Below are 19,291 nucleotides of genomic sequence, written 5' to 3'. Positions count from 1 at the left end.
ATGCCAGAAGGTATTAAGGTATTTGTTAGACGTTGCTCGCCTCGAACGCACACTCTATCTTCAACGCGTTTGACCCCGTTTCTGCCATGTTTGGTAGGCCTACCATGTTTCATGTTTTCAACTAATTTAATGTACGAAATGAAATCTATCATGTGTTATGGATTGATACCTTTAGTGACTATGTAACGTCAATGTGTGATGTTACATAGGCCGTGCCTTTACCATGGAAGAGGAAATCATTCCCCAATGCACAAACGATGAACTGTTAAGAAAATTCCACAGAGGTTTGTTCGTGACAGGTTTAGCCACGTCGCTCATCATTCACTAACTAGAGACATCTGATTAGCGAAAGCGACTAGGCCTACCTGGGCCTATTAACACCGCTTCAACCAGCTACTCAACCGAAAAACTAGCTCTTCGTTGGAGCAATTGGCCAGAACTGAGTGAGTTCAACTTATTGAGCTCTGCTAGCTTACACTCTCTGGTAGCTTACATACATTTAATATTTTATGCTTGTATGAACACACACAATGTGTTGCATCTAAGCGGCATGTTTGGCCACTGCCAGACGATCTCGGAAGCAAATCCGTGCAGAATTGTCTTTTGATTATGCAAAGCAACTGGCGGCTCTGCAGACTTTCAGTGGAAGTGTCACACTGATGGAAATATGAGCGGCGTTTATGGCTTCAGGCGCCATTTTTATCTTGAATTCTTAATTATCTTTGGAGCATAACAAAGAAATAATGACGGATTATTACTGTAGTGGAAAAAGTGTCAAATAAGGGATTGGTAGGTTACACATAACCACCTTGAAAATATTCATATTGCCTACTATTGGGCCTAGATTTGTCATGCTAACAGTGCTAGCCACTGCAGCAAGAAACAGTTGCTAAACCTTAACAACCAGGAGTGTGAGTGTATTTTGTAGATTAGAAACGGTAGAAAAACAAGAGAAGGTTTTTCAGTTTTATGAGGGCACACCAAGGAACGTGCAATATGACCTCGGTAATCATGGGTTGCTGATGAGCAGGCCCAACTGTTGACAGATCTTTGGATTCGTTTAAAACTCAACAGGATTTGATCATCCACGTGTAACCTATCTGCACTTTCCTTATCTGAACAAATTATTTAAATTTATTGATAGGCTATCCTACAGAAGATATCGGAAAAGTGATCGGATTTTGTTCATTTTAGAATGTATGCTTGTCATTTTGGCTATGGGTTATGTACAGATTTTGTAAACAGCAAAGTATGTTTACATTTCCTCTTCATCTCGTACCTCCTGTGATAGTAGCCAATAACAAGCGTTGTGCTGTGTGATTGGCCAAAGTGAAGTTAGTCATTGACAATTAACTGTTGCAAACGCACGTTATGTTGCTTGTAGATTTACATGTAATTATTTTTGCATTGTGTTGTTAATTGGTAGTCCTTTTTCAACAATACCAATGTATTTCTTTATGAAACTAACACTATTGTTTGCTGTAATGAAGTGGAATGACACTCGTAATGTAGCTCCACATTTCTCAAACACCACGGTAAGGTAAGACAGGTTGTTTTAACTCCCATGTTGTGATGGCTTGACAATCTCAGTCGAAACCAGCAGGTGGAATTTGTGCTCTTAAAATTAAAACGGGTTATGTGGCATACTTAGAATGTCCTCTCATGCAACTTAACCAGTTTAGCACCTTGTAGAAACCACAACACGAAAAACAAAAGTCTAAACTAGATTGAACTCCCCTTTCTCTCCTTTTTTTTAATCGCACACACAGACACACATATACACCCCTCTCAGAACTAGTCTATTACCTGACGCAAATACCATTTACCGGATGAAATGCATGAGACCGGGATGCAAGAGAGGGATAAATTAAACGTGTAACGCCAGGGTAGGCGTGTTCGAGACCGAAATGAAAACTCACGACACCGTGAAGAGAATGACACTCGGTTTCATACGTTAAGATTCTCAGCAACAATGGTTTACATTGATACAGTGCAGATGCACAATAGCACAACAGACACCATAAATCAATACAGGTTATTTGAAGTCATTACAGTATATTTTGACAATTGCGTGTTTTATCTATTACTTTTATCTTAATATTAATGGGATTCTTTCAGTTCAGTTAAACTTCCAACAACAGTCTGGTCCTAAAAATGACTTTGCGAGACGTGTTCTTTAATGCAGTCTTTGGAAATTGATGGTAGCACACTCTCCGGTGTGGTTGGTACTTTTGAGTGTTTGTTACAGGTGTGAACATGTCAGTGAGACTCCATTTCCCAGCATGCCACTCTTACAGGATGCTTTATTCAACTAAGCACAAATAAGACATTTTAGGATGCATTTTGTAACCTAGTTGTAATGTTAACCTGTCTATTCTTTTTTTGATATGCATTATATGAAGTCCTGAGAAAGTTGGGTTATACTTTACTTATATTAAGGTCTTCATATGGATTTATAACACCTTAATTTAACAGTTTTACACCTTTGTGTCTGAATGTATAATGAATTGAACTACCTCCATGGCAAATTCATTCTGCATATATTGATACTTTTTCAAAGCATTGACTTTTGAGGATTTTTTCACAAACTTTTATTTTGAAAATCCGCTTTAAACAACATGACGGTAACGTTCTGAAAGTTGTTGTAAATGATACATCAACAGACATGAAGGTGTAATGAATAGTTTCATAAAGGTGTCATGAAGACCCCCATGTGAAGACCCTCATTTCAAGTAAAGAGTCACCGAAAATATTGTGTTTACAGTGCAGGATAGGCCTACAGAAATACAGTCATTCATTCCCAACCGTATATTATCACCCACCAACACACAGCAGCAATCGAACAAAAGCCCTACCTTTCACTCTCACACGCCACTGTCATAAAATAATAGAATATTTCAAAACCAGACGACAAACAGCAATGAGTAAAGACACTGACGAAACACTTACATGGTGTCAGTCCAATATTGAATTCACCCACCTTCATAAGTACCGATTAATTCTCTACGTATCAAGTAAACGAATAGCTGTAGTTCCTGTGTCTGGTCATTCAAACGTCCCTTTGCTCGTTCATATTCATAAATATGGCAAATTAAGTGGAGGGGGGGGGCTTTGAAACGTACAGGCAAGGGGCTCATTGACTGCCTGTTGCCATGGTACCGCCTCTGTGCTCCTCGGTAGTGATGTGACAGAAGGCACGTGCGTTGTTGCGTTAGCAAAATTCTCGCGCTCAAAGCACCGCAGCCTCCTTCCTGAAACAACTGCTTCAGCCCCCCCTCCCTCCCTCGAACGACCCCCTGCTACCTCCACACCACCCGTTACCTCCCCCCCCCTTGCTCGTCCATCAAACGACACTCCGCCGCCCCCCCCTCCTTGCCTCCCTCCCTCCCATCATCGGTCTTCATCCCACCCTCCTCCCCTTCCGAGACCCTCGTCTTCCTCCCCAGTGTTTACTGGGTCTTCCTAGCGGCTGCGGTGGCTTTGGTCTTGCTGAAGTAAGCCTCGATGAAGAACTGGACGAAGAGTATGAAGTAGCTGAGGTACATGAGCGAGGACCACACGATGTTCTGCACGTGCGACGGACACTCTTGGCCTTGCTGCATCCAGGCGTACACCAGATAGTTCACCACGCACCCCACCAGCATCTGCGTAATCTGGGTGATTGTTATGAACATGGCGAACTTGCGCGAGACCTTGAATCCTGCGGCTCGCAGGGCATAGTAGGAGTACATGACGGCGTGGACCAGGTAGTTCATGGTCATGAACCAACCGCCCCCGGCAACCATGTCCTTGTAGGAGTACCAGGAGTACAGCAGCACCGTGATGTGGTGGTACCAGTGGAGGAAGATGAGCTTCTGCTTCCTCAACACGATGAACATGGTGTCTCCTGGAGGGAGGGAAGGGGGAGAGGTTATATTGAGAGATATACAGACAAATATTCCATTGCAGGAGACTGCTTGGATAACGATAAATTATGGTAAGTGTGGAGCCTGTGTTCGTGTGTTTAAGGGTGTGTGTGTGTGAATGAGTGAGTGTGAGTGTGTATGAGTGAGTGTGTATGAGTGAGTGTGAGTGTGTATGAGTGAGTGTGTATGAGTGAGTGTGCACACTGCTCCTAAACCTGTGTCCGTCACCCACGGTGACTGTGAGCAGCATGGGGGCTAACTGGGGGCCGTGTTTGATTTGCAGGTGTCAGAGAGTCAGTCACGGACCAGCAGCCTCTGGAAGTCACCCAGCCAGAGCCCCCACCTCCCCTCCCCACTCCCCCAGACGGGGCACTTCTGCTCTGGGGCCGTACTCTGACCTGACAGGGTGTAGAGACCCAGTAACCGCAGAGCTGGGCAAACACAATAGGACCACAAGGGCAGAAAATGGATTCTCAGACACACACAAAAACAACAGACATTGGGAAAGAGGCGAGGGCCAGTGATCAAGGACCTGGCTTGGGACGAGAGCAGACGAGAGCAGGCGAGAGCAGACGAGAGCAGGCCAGAGAAGACGGGCTAACGTGTCGTCTGTCGGAATCTGAGTGTGTAAAAGAGTGTGACATTCTAATGTGTCATCTCACGTCTCCGAGGCATTTTAAGGGGATTATCTCAGACTTTGGGTAATGAGATTGCTGATCGGTATTGAGGTTTTATCTGTCTGTATTTTCGCATACGTTACAGGCTCATTACGTACGCTGCGTAATTATTTAATAGGTGTAGCTAACACAATGTTCCTGATATGCATAGATGTTGCTATAGTTACAGGTAATCACTCTAGAAAACGACACCACCCCATACCCCCCAGTTTGATAAAGGCACTTGCAAAATAAACAAACAAACAAAAACAAAAATAGCATCCGGTGAGTCTGATATCCTTACCCAGTTCTGGTGCTTTACTGAGAACAAAAGCGTATGCCCAGAACTTGCTGACCGGCCCGTTGTAGAAACTCTGGTCGCACACAGACTGCTTGAGCCCTTTGGTCATCAGGATGTATGTCATGTAGCTCCCAGTTCGTACGGCGCCAAATATACTGCAGCAAGACAGAGGCAGAAACAAGGTTAGAACACCTGGACACAGAGACGGGGGGTCTGGGCATGTTTCCATCAGCAGCACTGACTGCTGTGGATCAACTGTTAATCTTCACCGGTTCAAAACAGATTCCCAACGCTCCCGCTTTGATGCAGGCAGGACAAGGATATCTTGATTTGAGGGGTTTGAGGTCAGATCAGAATCAGCTTAACTGGCCAAGTATGCTCACACATACAAGGAATCTGAAAACAAGAGCAACTAGACAAAACTAACAATACAAACAAGTGCAAAATAAATACTGACTGGATGTGATGGTGTTTGTGTCTGTGTGAGGTGTTTACCTGAAGACAGCGAGGGTGAGAGACCAAAGCACAAGTGGCTTCCTCAGCTCAAACTTCTCTCTCTGCTTCATGACGTGACGTCCACCGAGTATGCAGGCGGCGTAGAGTGCTGAGAACAGGAAGGACTTCTTCCTGTGAACACAGAACGGACCGAGGGTTTACCTCACTGACGAGGGCTGTGTGTGGGGGGGGGGGGGGGTGGAAGAAATTGGATTTCCTATGTGCTTTTGTTAATCACAATCGGTGGATTAGCCATTACCTTATCATCTGGGGGGATTTAAAAAAAAAAAAAAAAATTAGGAAATATGTCTGACATTGATACATGGTTGATGTAATGTTAGACCATGGAGCACAGTGGAACTCCTGTTTGCAGTAACTTGATCCTGGACCACAGTTCAAACCTCTGATTCATCCACTTTCCTTCTGGCATCAACATTTTCGGTGTGTGTGTACGTGCGACCACGTGTCATCATAATACATGAAATGATCAAAGGCAAAGGCCGTGCAACCCCACGTGGAGTTCAGGACGCGATCCGGAACCCCACCTGGCCTGTCATCATCTACAAAATATTTGCAGCTCAGCATAAACAGGAAGTGGTCTGACTGGATGAACTGGATTCTGGGTAGGAGGAGGGGGGCTGAGAGTGGGAAAGGTGAACAGGTCTCATCAATCACATTCTCAAAGAAGCAATTGTAACAATGGATAGTAAGTGGTGCATTCTATTTCCGGATTTCAACATTCATTCAGATGCTGATATTGGCCGGGTTTCCCAGATTCGTTAAGAAACTCTTAACGCTAAGAGCGTCTTAAGAACGTTCTAAGAGCGTTCTAGAGCGCTCTTAGAGCTGAAATCTTAGAGCGGAAATCTTTGCGTTAAGAGCTTCTTAACGAATCTGGGAAACCCGGCCATTATGAGTTCTGCATCAGGTCAAGAATATAATGAAAATAAGAGATGAAAAAAGGAAATTGACTAAATGACTGTATACAGAGGGTATACCAGTTAATTAAACCCACCCCTTTACCCCAGATAAACAGTTGTGATTGGCCCGGCACTTTTCATGTTGGTGGGAAATCAGTTTGAATGGGAGGGAGGCCAGAGCAATAAACCATGACCTTGCAGATTGGTCTGGTTTCCAGGCTAGTCTAATGGATCATTTGCAGTAAACTACCCCTCTGAAAGATTTCACGTGTTCAAGCAGTTTCTGACATTTTATTCACTAGAAACCGTACCCATATGTTAGCTAGATTCCCTGGAGTCTGGAAAACATAAATAGCGATAGTTTCACATCAGTTCTGCACCCTCAGCTCCATATGGTGAAAACAGCACTATTTCTTGCTTTATTTTGCTGACTAGGTGTCTCAAGTAGAGTCCACTTTTTTGTGTGGAAAGGACAAACAGCAAAAAATATAGTTTTAAGGTGAATCATCGTCTTTATTTTGTCACAGTGTTCAAGGAGCTACTTTTAAACCATGTTATAGTGCCATCGATAGTATAATAGTACCTTAAATGACTATAGAAACGGATGTTGCCCCCATAACAACATTAATGTCTCCTCACAGCTTATGCAAAATGATGGAGCTGTTTCTCTGTGTCAAAGTGTTCGTGGTCTTAATTAGACTCCTACACTTTTTAGAAATCAATGGCAAACCACCAATAATTTTGAAAGAAAATAGTAGAGTGTTATACTTTGCTGGAATAATGTATTTGGTGGCATGACACTTTTCTACTTTCATACCATTAATGTTGTTCAAATGCCCTGAGAGGGCATCTTCGGTCGTTGACAAAGGACGTTCTTTGTGCCCTAGTGACAGAACATGCCATCCATCTGTGCTTGCTGCCGGCTTGTGAACTGATTTAAGCCACCTCCGTTGCACAAAGGACAAAGCAGTACAGTCAAAGTCAAAATAAGCTCCTTTCACACAACGACAACCGGGTTGGGAGCGCAGAATGACATCGTTGTTTGCCATGCTAAACAAGCAGAGGAGAAGAATGGAGACATGCAGCGCTGTAGGCTACCCAGACAGGCAAGACAAGCGGATTCCTGATGAGCAGCAATCCCAGAATTCCTCACACCCTGTCTTCAGAACTAAGAAGGTCAAAGGTCATGTCGATCAATGGCCACAATAATGATTTCACATTGTTCCGCCCAACAACAGTGGATACAAATAGTCAGAAATCAACTAAGGGTCAGAGTACATGATTATTAATCCTACCCGAATATAAAATAACGATATTTTGCTACTCCCTGTTGAATTAGGGACAGAGAAAAGCACCGTAGATGATCTGCCATATCTCATAATGAGTGGCTGACCAGAGAGGACCAAACGCCGCTCTAAGGTCAAAGCAAACCTGGGGCACGGTCAACGCTGACAGACCAGCAGAGAGCTGTCAGAGCCAGTTGGGGGCTACACTCATCTTCCAGTAGCAGGAATGCTGCATTTGGACACGTCAGTGTGAATTCACATCATCTCTCCGCTCGTTCCAGTATCTTCACTGTGGCGAGAGGATTAAGAGTCGGAGGTTCAGCTGGAGTAGCGGCTGTTTGTGTTCCTCAAAGTTTACCACGTTCAGCATGGTAGATACTATATAACTGTACACCACCAAGACCTCCACTAGACTAAACAACCACAAGTTTTCACAGGTTTGTGATAAGACTCTGTGGCTCTTTCTGTCCAAACATCCATGGTGACTTAATCTATGGCCAGGGACGACATGGTACTCGTTTCTGTAGTCGATTCAGTATAAATGGGTCAAATCAAGGGCATTGACACTTTAAAAATACCTTAGTAAAACCATGGTTCCTGGTGTGAAAGATGCATAAGATGAATCGTCTTGGATCACTGACACCACAGTGACACAATCCTCTCCTCAAGTTAAAATGTCTGTTCAGGAGAACTGAGTCTACCTGCCATCAGGATTGTGAATCTCACTAGCATCAACCTAAATGTGTTAGTCTGGATTTGTTGACAGTTGTTTCCTTTGTATTCAAATGTTTTTGTTTTTTTAATCCCATTAAAGAGCCAAAAAGCTATTTGAGACAGGATATATTTAGATGAATACTTTCTTTGCAGTCAAGCAGTCTCCCAAGTTTAATTTGGAAAACAAACAGGAAAGATTGAAGCTGGGCACTGTGACATCATCCTGTTTCATGACTGGCAGGACTGAAAGGGGCAGAGCAAGAGAGAGCAGTCTGGCAAAGAGATTTCTGTGGAACAGAGCTGATGCAGCATCCATACTGTAGGTTAGAGCTGCTGTTTGTAATGCAGGTGACAGATTCAGCAAAGTCTTCCTCCTCGCCGCCTTCTAAGTCCCCCAGTTGTGATTTGCTCCAAAAACAAATCTGCACATTTTGCACAACCCAACTGAAAATTCCAATTTAAAAAGCCAGAAAAGATGTCACAGAAAAGTGATTCCTGCTGTAAACAGTACACAAAAAAGGAACCAGACAGCTCAAGTACTGAGAGAGGTTTTACTTTGCCGGTTTGCGGGCACCCATAGCCTTCCTGTCAGCTCTCATGCTAGGGCTTATCTGGGGTGAGACTCTGGGCAGGGGACAGTGTGTGCACTAAGAGTCAGGGCTAAAGCTACAGGGATGAAGCTAAGCAAACACCAGAGCTGATCTAATGCTTGGTGATTGGGCGAGCGAGCCCGTGTCTGGGTTTCCCCTCTCTGTCCTGTGTCTGCATCGCGCATCAGGCCATCCTGCCAAACACTGAGAGCTGGGTCCACGTTTATGTAAAAGGACATGATTTATAATCAAGGGAGGGACACTGGGGACTGACTATGAGCCTGTCACTGTAAAACAACCTACTCTTAACTACCTGCGTGAAAAGAATACTGCTAAAGTTAAGGCTAACCCCTACTATTAACCCTACCCTTCCATACCTTAAACCGTACAGATGAGATACAATAGTCCTAACAATATCCTACCACAAACCTAACCCCTAACCACATCTCTACCTCAACCCTAACCCTACCATGTCCCTCCTGAGCCCTCATTCAGCCGTACCCTCAGCCTGGTCCTTCATCAGACAGAGGAGCCAACCTTCCTTTGCTGAAGCTCCTCATGAAGGGGGACCCTCCTGCAGTGCTCTCTGTGAGGAAGAAGGTGCTGAGGACCTTCCAGTGGGTGAGGGAACCACTTACTGGCAGCATTAGAGGCTGATCCCCCTGCCCTGCCCTGCCCTGCCCCCACTGTCTGTGCTGGATAAAGCTGCTGGCTAACCTGCTGTGTAACTTGGATCTGTATTAGTTGGAGCAGGAGACTTCCCCCATTACGTAACCCTGACTTTGTAGTGTGAGGATGAGGCTATGTGTGTGTGTGTGCATTAGTGTGCTTGCATCTATGTGTGCGTGTGTGTGTTCTTGTATCCATGTGAGTGTGTATGCATTCGTGTGTGTGCTTGTGTCCGTGTGTGCGCTTGTTTCAGTGTGTGTGCTTGTGTCTGTGTGTGTGTTTGTGTCTGTGTGTGTGCTTGTGTCTGTGTGTGTGCTTGTGTCTGTGTGTGCTTGTGTCTCTGTGTCTGGAGCTGCCCTGGGTTAAGGGTGAGCGGTTTTGTTCCCTGGTGCTTCAGTGCGGCCAGGAGACTACACAGTTACACCCAAGCAGCAGGGTCCAGTTACTCTCAGAGTAACCTGCTACACCAACCAAACTTTAGACTGGGGAGGAAACTGCTAGACGAGGGGAAGATATAAATAAGATATCAATAAGACATGCATATTCCAGTTAACAGCCTCCAGAAGGATCAGCCTTGAGTCCAATACAGTATAGTTTACATTGATATACATTGGTTAATAAATAGATATGTTAGTAGCTTCAGAATGATGTATTTTCATCATTCACTTTAAAACATAATATAGATGGACCATAGAACACAATTTTGCATACAACTGATTGATGTAGACTAAGAGCCTTTTGAAATATACGTTAAGAGAAGCAGAGAGAGGTTATAAATTGCAGTGTATGTCATGAAGGCACGTTCAAATAAGTTCCCAGTCCTTTAATGATATAACACGTGAGCTACTACCTTGACTTTATTGCACCTAATGCTCTTTTTCCTCTGCATATTTAACATCCCTGGCTGAGCTGTGCCATCCAAGATAAGATCCAACACATTGGTATTTTAAATAAGAGTTTGCTCCTGTAATACCTTGACTCCAAGCCAAACTACATCCCCGTTCCCTAGCCTTGCCCCAGCTCAGTGCTGGAGCATTTAACTGCAGATCAAGGGGTCGCAGGTTCAAATCCCTTATGTACATCTCTTCGGATGAAAGCATCTGCTAAATAATATTCATGTTTATTACGTTAATCGTGCCAGAGAAGCAGAGCAACTCGAGAGCCAGAACGAGTGTCGCTCCGGGTGGAAGCAGTCTGGATCAATCACAATCACCACTTCCTGTACATCAAATCAAATCAAATGTATTTGTATAGCCCTTTTTACACGCAAGCATGTCACAGAGGGCTTGCGCATCTCCAAAAGGCAGCATGGAGATCCATCACTGCAATAAGTGTACATCACAGCGAGGGCTGACTTTGTCTAGCGGAACCGTCAGAGTTACGGGGCATGTTCGAACCTTTTTGGATAGCTACAACAAGAGTGTTGATGTTTTACAACAGAGGGAACAGCTGTATGGAAACACGTGGTTGGACAGGCCAGAGGGGGCTAACAGTGTATCAACATTGTTATTAAATGCAAACACAGGATGCCTGTGTGTGTGTGTGACCCACATCCCTGGTAAGACAGACAGCAGGCTGCAGCTGGCAGTGAAACAAAGCCGTGGAACAGAGGAGGACTGGAGCTGTAATGGGACACTGGAGAAGACAGGAGTCACCTTACTGTGTGAGTCGTCTACTCTCCGATTGAAGACAGGGATCGATAGTAATAACAACCATAATATGGGGGCAGATGGCTGAGCAGTTAGGGAATGGGGCTATTAATCAGAGGATTGACGGTTCGATTCCAAGCCGTGCCAAATAACGTTGTGTTCTTGGGGCAAGGCACTTCACCCTACTTGCCTCGGGGGGGGGGGGGGGGGGGGGAATGTCCCTGTACTTACTGTAAGTCGCTCTGGATAAGAGTGTCTGCTAAATGACTAAATGTTAATGTAATATGTGTTTCAATGTAGTATCCGCTGTCACAAGAAAACCCCAGCTGTGGAACTGTATGAGTTGCCTGGGATCTTTTGCAGAACGAAAGAAGACAGTGACCCACAAGTCTCGTGTATCAGTGGGCGGTCTTGTTGAGGTGTAACAGAAAAGCCACCGCCTTGACCCTGTGCCATGGTGATGCCACTGGAAACAGAGCATGACTCAGCAGGTTAAGTATTTGTATCTTTGTGGCGGGCGGCCATAAAGTTGTCTGGGGCACCGAGACCCAATCTTACTTCAACGCAAAGACTGCTAGCCAGTAGCGTAAACTGTCACGGGTACACAATAACATGCCCTAGTTGTCTGTTAAGATTTGCATGCGCTCGGGTGTGCGCACACACACACACACACACACACACTTTATAAACGTTCTCGATGTCTCTAGTGTCACCTTCTGTGGGGTCTAGGGACATGATAGGGAGTTGGCTCCTTGGGACGATGATGTAGGTTACGATGACATTGCTTTGAGCCTCGCTTATTCCCAACTCTAGCATCTCCTTCATTACACTTTTTCTAATAGGTGCATAAGGCCACTATATGGTTTACTATATGGAAAATAAAGAGCTTTACGGTACATTGTTGATCAGTTTGATGGTTTTGCCTGTGATGCAGGCAACACCAGTGATGCAACCTCTGCTTGTAACACTCTCACCTCAAAGCAAGGGCGTACCTTAGGAAGCAAATTCTTCTTCTTTTTGTTAAACACACTAGTCCCTAGTTTGAGGCCAAAGCTAAAATCTACACGATAATCATCCTCGAATCTCGACAGGCTAGAACCGATTTACCAAAGAAACACTGACTGAAGTCAGTAAACCATATCACAGTTGGTTTATTTAGAAAAACTCAACTATGGTACTAACACTTTTAAAGATCTCTGCATCAAAAGCCTGTTAGAAAATATGTGGTTGCCGTGATGTTGTTTGAATCGTTACTTCTCAACCCTGTACAGTTTATCACCTGACTTCAGTGTCCTCAAGAGGTTTGTCTTTTGTTCAACTCAGATGCACTTTTCTGTCTCTATTTGAGGGCAACTGACAGCTACAGAGGCAATCGCTCACTGAACTGAATTCCACAATACACGACAGTTTGACCCACAAAAATGTGTGGACAAACTTGTTGTCTTGTGTGGTAAAAGATGTATAAATTGAAGAAAGTATACCAAGGTTCAAAAATACATACAAATATGTGTACAATTATTTATTTTTGATACTTGGTGTTTAAAACATCCCTTACTCGTCTTTCATGATTCAAATTCACTCAGTGATCAATTACTTTAGAGTAAATCTTTAAATTTCCTACATTATTTGTTCAAAACAAGGAAAAAGGAACTTGTGGTGGTAATTCCTCCCTTTAAAGGCGTGAGTTGTGTCTGACATTCCACGCTGCCAAGGCGAGTACACGGCACAGGTCAACTGCACTGTGATTGGCTAAAGCTCTGTCAGCAGACATCATAAGATACATTTGATTGGTCAGTGGTCAGTACCAAGATATGGACAGCTCCCGCAAAATGCTTCCACGCGGTCCAGCGCGTCAAAAGATAAAAAGTATGGTTAACATGAAACAACATTCTACTAGACATAGGTATCGCTCAGTGGTCGAGCATTTGACCGCAAATAAAGACGTTGCTCTCAATATTCCTCTTTGTCGCTTTACATGAACTCGCCTGCTATAGGCTATAAATGGGTAATTAGCCTACAAGTTCATTGAGAACCCCATTATTTCATGTAGATTTATGGTGGACAGTGATTATACTGTCCAAAAGAAATGTGTCCAAAAAGCACGTTTCATCTTCTCAATCTCTTGACAAAGTGATGGGCGTTACAAAACCAACGTAGTAGGCCATCACTGACAGACGTTAACGTAAACAATTGTTTATCATCAGTATAATAAACATATGACTCGATGGTCAGTGTCTTAGGCCTATACTTGTCGTGATGACAAACTTAGTTTAAGTAACAAAGTCACAGTTTTCAGCAGTTTTAGGAAACTCCATAGAGTGACAGCCTCTCTAAGCTACGGCTGATGATAATAAGGACATTGACAGATATCGACCGACTTGGTAAGTTTTTTATTTTGTCATCGTGTCTTATTTCGGAAGACGTTTTTGACTAATTACGGCAAGTTTTGAGTGGCCTTAATGACTTAATGGAACACAACAGACGATTGACAAGATGCACACCAATGGTTGTCAGTGCCTGCCAATGTTCCGCTTCATTCATAACAGTTACCATACGGCCCTGTGGGCAGAGATGAACGCGAGAAATTCTCTCGTAATTACGGAGACATCAACGGTTGACTAGCCTCCAACACCACCTTGATGATCTGACATAATCAGTTATGCCAAAAAATAAACTCACATCTTTGTAACCTGTAGGGCATATTTTCCTGATTAACTGAGAACAACCCAATCATGTTAAACCGACCGGCTAAACATAAAATGCATTGCTCAATCGGCTAACCAAGGGACACTTCCTTGCTTCATTGTAACTACTGCATGGGCAGTTTTATTCGGATGAGCACAGCCTCGTATTTGCGGATGACCAGAGAACAGTAGGTTATCTTGCATGTGAGAAGCGATTGTATTAGGATCCGGGCTGAATTCATGCAGCTTTGATGAAGCCTCATTGATTTCTATTTTTAATTCAGATGCTCTTACCTGACTTTTATTTCCGGGAACATGAAGCTAATGTATTGTTCGACCTACATATATCCGTAACTTACATTAACAGTAGGATCATTCATATCTTTAATGGACGTACCAGTTTTCTTGCATCCATCGGATGGCTTCGTCCTCGTTGAACTGTCTCTCAAATTCATACTCTTGCAAAGCCAGCACCGACATGTTAGCTGCGTGCTTTCCTGTAAACGAATACAAAATAATATTCTAATGAGGTGATTTTTAAAAACTGGGTTCTGCTTTGTCTCAGCTACACCCCTTGTCTCGCATTGCTCTTGTAGCTGTCAGTAGCTCGCAATTATACGCGAACGCCCGGCTATATGGCTTCCAACTCGAGCCGGTTGCTATACACACGCCCTCTCCGTTTGGGAGGTGGATTCAGGGTCCTAAAGCTGTCAGATCCAGTCATTTCTGGTTTGTGTTGCAAGCAGGGATGTTTAAATACTGGGTGACAAAACACACAGATTTAGAAAAAGTAGGGATCTGGAATTTGATCGAGTGCGAAGATTATTTGCTGTCGCTTCATTTTTTGGCAAGACACAATACAGCCCTGCCCTTAAATGCACCTCCTGTGTTATTCATGGTCTGTAAAGCCCAGCATCAAATGATTCTTACTGTACATTTAAAGGACTAGTATGAGTAATTAGAGAAAGTTTCATGCATGTTGCACTTTCCTAGTCAGAGTTAGCAGGGGGTGCATATCTTGGCAAGATCCAATACAGCCCTGCCCTGAAATGAACCCCCTGCTAACCAGTGAGAACATTTACTTTGATGTCGATACATAGAGGCTTTAGTACTTGTCTTTTGTAGGCTTTAGGCATGTGAACCTTTGGTCCGTTTTCAGGATGGCTGATATTCTGGATCAGAAGGCTGTCGTTTTCGACCTGTCGAAGTAGACTACCTTATTGTTCAGAACTTGCTCAGGTAGTTTTACCTTGCCACTAGATATGTTGGATGTGTCAGTTCTGTCATAACCATATCAACCTTTTACCTAGATACTGGAGTAAAAGGTGCTCTCATTAGATTTGGCCTGAAACTTTGCTGTTCAGCTAACACCCCATAGTCATTAATGGCACGTTGTGGACATGTCTGATTTGATCTGGTTTAAGGCCTGCTATTAACATTGGTGGACCTGCCAATCAAAAAGCTAGCATGGGACATCATAAGATCCATTACAGAACCATGTAACCTCTGACTGATGGTGTGATCCTGTCTCCTGCTTATGTATCCCTCTTTCCCAGCCACCTGGTGGGTTAGTAATTTTGTCCTTGAATGACAGAAGAACTGTCATTCGAAGGCCAATGTATGTTGTATCTCCATCGATACCTGGTATGACACCATGTTTGATTATTACAAAACCTGTTCTTTTAATGGTGGATGAGGACATTGGCTCATACCTCGGCAAATGGGATACTGCAGTATGTTGGCCAGACACCCAGACCAACAGACTAAAAGATAAAGTCACAGTGAGACACATACAGACACACACAGACAGACAGACACTTTGACAAACATGCTGGCTGACACACACACACACACACACTGTGCACAGTGAAAGACACGGCCAAAAGAGGGAACAAGAGAGAAATATAATTTTATATGATGTGATGACACATTATACTTCATTATACTACCCTCCTCCTCTCTCTCCCCCTACTCTCCCTCTCCCTCTCTCTCCGCCTCTGTCCCTATCTCTTCCCCCTCCCCCTCTCTCCTCCTCTCTCTCCTCCTCTCCCTCCCCCTTTCTGCTCCTCTCTCTCCCCCTCTCCCTCCACCTCCTCCTCTCTCTCCCCCTACTCTCCCCCCTCTCCCTCTCTCTCCGCCTCTCTCCCCCCTCCCCCTCTCTCCTCTCTCCTCCTCTCTCTCCCCCTCTCTCTCCTCCTCTCCCTCCCCCTTTCTCCTCCTCTCTCTCCCCCTCCCCCTCCCCCTCCCCTCTCTCCTCCTCTCTCTCCCCCTCTCTTTCCCCCTTTCCCTCCCCCTCTCGCCTCCTCTTTCTCCCCCTCTCTCTCCCCCTCTCTCTCTCCCCCCTCCCCCTTCTCCCCCTCTCTCCCCCCCTCTTTTTCCCCCTCTCTCTCCCCCCTCCCCCTCCTCTCTCTCCCCCTACTCTCCCCCCTCTCCCTCTCTCTCCGCCTCTCTCCCCCCTCCCCCTCTCTCCTCCTCTCTCTCCCCCTCTCTCTCCTCCTCTCCCTCCCCCTTTCTCCTCCTCTCTCCTCCTCTCTCTCCCCCTCTCTCTCCTCCTCTCCCTCCCCCTTTCTCCTCCTCTCTCTCCCCCTCCCCCTCCCCCTCCCCTCCTCTCTCTCCCCCTCTCTCTCCCCCTCTCTCTCTCCCCCCTCCCCCTTCTCCCCCTCTCTCCCCCCCTCTTTCTCCCCCTCTCTCTCCCCCCTCCCCCTCTCTCCCCCTCTCTCTCTTTCTCTTCCTCCCTCATGTCTTCACACAGAACTGGTACAGTCTAGTTCTGAAACATCCTGAGGATATTCTGGGTTGTTGTTCAGAGACTATTCTGAGAAATCAATGCTCAAAGCAACATTTTCACGTTGAAAATAATCCATGCAAGGTTATGATTCACTAATCCGTTTTCTACCTTGTTAAGAGTATTTGCAATGCATTTGCATGCATGGAATGGATGCAGTTATTCCCTTTTGGTGGAGATACTAAAGAGTAGAGACTTCCTTCACCTTACACCCTTTGAACAACAGGCCCGACATCACACATCACCATGAGTGCAACTTGCAGGGGTGGGGTGATTGTTGCTGTCACCATAGGATTGCTAATTGAGTAACAGCAAAGTGTGCATTTCACTGATAAAACTCTAGAGGGCATTAGTGTAAAACTAGCAGTAATTGTGGACTCTTCCAAACTATTTCAAACTCCAGGGGAGTAGGCAATTACGAGATGATTTTGCGAGAGGTGAGTAGGCTACCGTCCATTTGGTGTTCTTCGTTTAATGAAATTGGCATCAGGCACCATGCTTGGTCCAGATACCGCTTTTGAGTTTTCTCGGCGATGTGAGTTTACTCGTCGCGTTGTAGTTATTATGTTGCCTAGTTGCCGTAGCGATGTTCTGCAAACCACTTCCGTAGTCCAATTGATGTGCTCTGGTGCAGCGCCATCTGGCGAGATTTAGCGAGAACTGAACCATCAAACAACAGTAAACGGCTTTTCAGCTCGCCAGTGTCAACGCACTGACCCAAACATATTGCATTGGAAATATTCACCTTTATATTAGCTATAATAAGTTATCTTCCATCGCAAAATAATTTTCCTTTCAGTAAACACAATTTTGAGTCATATGAGACCGATAATACTCGATATGTGTGTGACATTTTCAATCTGTCTCTGATGTGTGAGTGAACAAGGTGATGGGTCACGATCATTTCTAGTCATTGCTTCAATCATAGGACACCAGGTGCTGTCACAGTGTTGTGGTTTGGGAAGTGGAAATATAATGTACCGGTTTATGAAGGATAAAATACATTTTCCCGCCTCATTAACCCTAAATAAACCACATACATTTCAAATATTTAGGTCATGTCAGATGAGGCAGGCATGTGAAGTAACGAAGTACAAATACTTTGTTACTGTACTTGAGTAGATTTTTCTGGTATCAGTGGGCCTACTTCACTATTTATTTTTCTATTAATGTATTATTTTGATGTGATGTCCAGTTACCAGCGTGACACTAAAACATGTAGTAGTAATATTTCAGAGCCCATACTTATTTACTTTAACTTGAGTGAATAAGAATAGTCAGTGCTTCAACTTCTACCAGTCTTTTTAAACATGAATATCTGTACTTGAGTGAAGGATGAGTGTACTTTTGCCAACTTTGGAGGCAGGCTATCATGTATGTATGTATCATGTATCAGGTGTATCATGTAGAGAGGTTACAGAAATTACAAAGGAAACATCTTACTTGAATTTGGGATATACAGTGACTTTTTATCTTGTGATGACCCACTTCATTGTTTTAATTGGTTTGATTAGTTTTGCTGCCCTCTTGTGGCGAGATGTGAACTACCAACTAAATATCCTGACTAGAACTAATTAGGTGACTACATTGATCAGAACATTACATTAGTGACTTCTTCAAGATCATACCATTGGTCATCTATACAAGATATAGCTCTGACGGAAAACTCTGCTCCTCCCTCTAAAAACAATTATGACAAGTTCAAAAGATCAACTATTGTGACCGTCCCTCATCACTGTTCAACGAACCAGGCTTGATGACGTCACAATGCTCAGCTCAGATCCAATCGACTCGTTTCTTATGCTTCTAAATACCTCAACCTTCTGTCACGTGAAACAAGGAACATTTTAATTCTTGAACCCCCCCCCCCCCCCCCCAAAAAGAACCCCTTCAACGTAGACATGACACACACAAGATGTGTGTTCCAGGGAATCCGTATCCCTTGCAGCAAACCCAAGACCTTATCTGCAGCAGGCTGTCACATCAGCGTCCCATTCTGTCCTCTCTGTGTGTGTCTGTGTGAGAGTGTTTGAATATATATATGTGTGTGTGTGTGTGCGTGTGTGTGTGTCTTGTCTTACCGTTCCATCCATTTCATTAATGATGAGACGTCTTCCAGCCCGGATTCTGGCCTCTCTCCCCGCCGCTCTGCCCGTCGTGCCCTGTAATGAGGGGGGGGGGGGGTTGGGGGGGGTGGGGGGGGGGGGTGGAACTGGAGCAGGGCGGCAGATTGCTTTCCAGAGTTTATTAGACTGAGAGCGCATTTGGACATGTCTGCCTTATTAAAGATTAAAACTGGCTGGAGGAAAGCAGGTGAGTGCCGGATGGTTGTAGAGACATGCAAGCCCAATGTGAGGCCCATTTACAGGCTTGTAATCTCCACCTGCACGCCACCCCCCCCCCCCCCCTCCCCCCCATGCGCTGTGTCTCATAAACATGAGCAATTTCACAGCAAACAATTGAGGATTCGTCTCTGCTCAGGGCCTTGGCCCATGGCTGATGGGTTTACATTCATGTGGAGGAGATATAAACCTGCAGAAGGCCTGGTGTCACGGGTTATGGTTGTCTGAACTCTGAACACCGTGCATTCAGAACCAGACACGTGGGACCAATCAGGAATGACCCTGTTTGATGATG

General features: G+C 44.6%; 1 protein-coding gene across 1 annotated transcript; it reads right to left on the bottom strand.

Moving 5' to 3' along the window:
- Positions 1–1,930: 1,930 nt before the first annotated feature.
- Positions 1,931–14,507, bottom strand: elovl6 (ELOVL fatty acid elongase 6). Its single transcript, XM_047022796.1, has 4 exons — positions 14,267–14,507; positions 5,358–5,489; positions 4,866–5,017; positions 1,931–3,886 (listed from the first exon to the last, which is right to left on the bottom strand). The coding sequence occupies exons 1-4, from the start codon at positions 14,347–14,349 to the stop codon at positions 3,450–3,452; spliced, it is 804 nt and encodes a 267-aa protein (XP_046878752.1). The 5' UTR covers positions 14,350–14,507; the 3' UTR covers positions 1,931–3,449.
- Between the last annotated feature and the right edge of the window lie 4,784 nt (positions 14,508–19,291).

This window comes from Hypomesus transpacificus, chromosome 1, assembly GCF_021917145.1.
Source record: "Hypomesus transpacificus isolate Combined female chromosome 1, fHypTra1, whole genome shotgun sequence".
NCBI classification, from domain to species: Eukaryota; Metazoa; Chordata; class Actinopteri; order Osmeriformes; family Osmeridae; genus Hypomesus; species Hypomesus transpacificus.
The sequence above is the reverse complement of the archived record's forward strand: the minus strand, read 5'-3'. Positions and strand labels throughout refer to the sequence as shown.